Source organism: Melampsora larici-populina (genome assembly GCF_000204055.1).
Source record: "Melampsora larici-populina 98AG31 unplaced genomic scaffold MELLAscaffold_192, whole genome shotgun sequence".
Taxonomy (NCBI): Eukaryota; Fungi; Basidiomycota; class Pucciniomycetes; order Pucciniales; family Melampsoraceae; genus Melampsora; species Melampsora laricis-populina.
The window spans coordinates 1-1,469 of NW_006768953.1; the positions used below are offsets into that span (position 1 = coordinate 1).

General features: G+C 35.8%; 1 protein-coding gene across 1 annotated transcript; it reads right to left on the reverse strand.

The window, feature by feature from the left end:
- Window positions 1-45: 45 nt before the first annotated feature.
- On the reverse strand, window positions 46-358 carry MELLADRAFT_114493 (uncharacterized protein; the record flags this gene model as incomplete). The annotated part of the gene is made up of 1 exon (XM_007419439.1): window positions 46-358. A coding segment is annotated over one exon (313 nt), but the record flags the coding sequence as incomplete, so codon positions are not given.
- Between the last annotated feature and the right edge of the window lie 1,111 nt (window positions 359-1,469).

Consider the following 1,469-nt stretch of genomic DNA (forward strand, 5'->3'; position numbering starts at 1 on the left):
CAGATGTAGTATTAGATGAATTAGTTGGAATAGGTTGTGGTGTACGAGTTTCAGTTGGTTGATCGGTTGTGGTTGTTGGGTTTGATTGAGTATTGGTGTTACGACGATGATGAGTTGAAGATTGATCTGATAGTTCTGAAACTGTTGGTGCTGCCCCATAAGCATAAGAATGTGGTATAGTAGAATGAGCAAGATTTGAAGGTCTAGGTAAACGTGGGTTTAGTTTGTTGGTTTGACGAAGAATGAGAGATGCTGAAGGTAGTGTTTGTTGTTGTTGTTGTTTTGATTGAGGTAATTGAGGAGGAGATGAAGGAGTTGGAGGAGGTATCAGATCAGAAGAGTTTGATGGATTTGACATTGGATGGTTTTGATTTGATGATTTTGAATGTTGATTGATTAAGAGTTGATGAGTGAATGATTTGAAAGATTGACGACGTGATTTAATCGGTGTCTCGTTTGTGAACATTAAAAAGTAAAATAAGACTGTTGATGATGATGATGATAAGTTGGCGTGTGAGAGTGTGAAGTGTGAGAGTGAGTGATTTTGAGTTTTTACCTTTTTCGATTTGGAAAGTTTCGAATTTGGAAATCAGAACAAAGACCTCTCACTAAATGCGTACAAAGACCCTTTCTTGAAAACCCGATAAAGGTAAAAACCAAATCAACACATTACAACTCACTTTACATACACCAATTCCAATCAACTCATCAAGAACAATCAGATCTCCTTTCTTAATTTCAAGACTTACAAAACCTATCCAAACATTCTTGTTATCCACATATTCCCTACAACTAAATCTGGAATCTCCCCCCCGAAAGCACTGAAACTTGTAAAAGAGTTTCAGCCTTTCGGCGGGAGAATCCAGATTTAGTCGTAGGCTAGAGCTCGGTTATGACTCACTTTCTACGGTGTAGTCACGAGATGGCTTGCAGGCTTCAATTATACGTAAACGTGCACTCTATTTATACATTTTTTTTTGGCTTGTAAATTTTTTATCCGCCAAATCAAAGTGCTTTTCAACATTAAGGGTACACAAACATTACAACCCATTTGAAAAACCCATTTGAGAAAAAATAGAAAAACCCATTTAAAAAATTATTTTTTTGAACAGAAAAATAAATTGGGTCCCTCTGGAATTTTCTGTTCAAAAAAATATTTTTTTGAATGGGTTTTTATATTTTTTCTTAAATGGGTTTTTCAAATGGGTTGTAATGTTTGTGTACCCTTATTCTTTGTTTAAGACAAGCCCAACTGCTTTTACACTTTTGTTCATCTTCCCTTTTACGATCCTCGAAAGTGGTTTCAATTTTTTTTGTTCCATTTATTGAGGCGGAATCCTCTGTGTCTCAAAACAGCGCATTCTAACGTTTTTGTTCACCTGAACCAGAAATTTAAACCTTCTCAATGTTGACTCATTGTGCTTTTAACCCTTTTGATTTATCACGAACCCGATAGATTTCCATTTGTC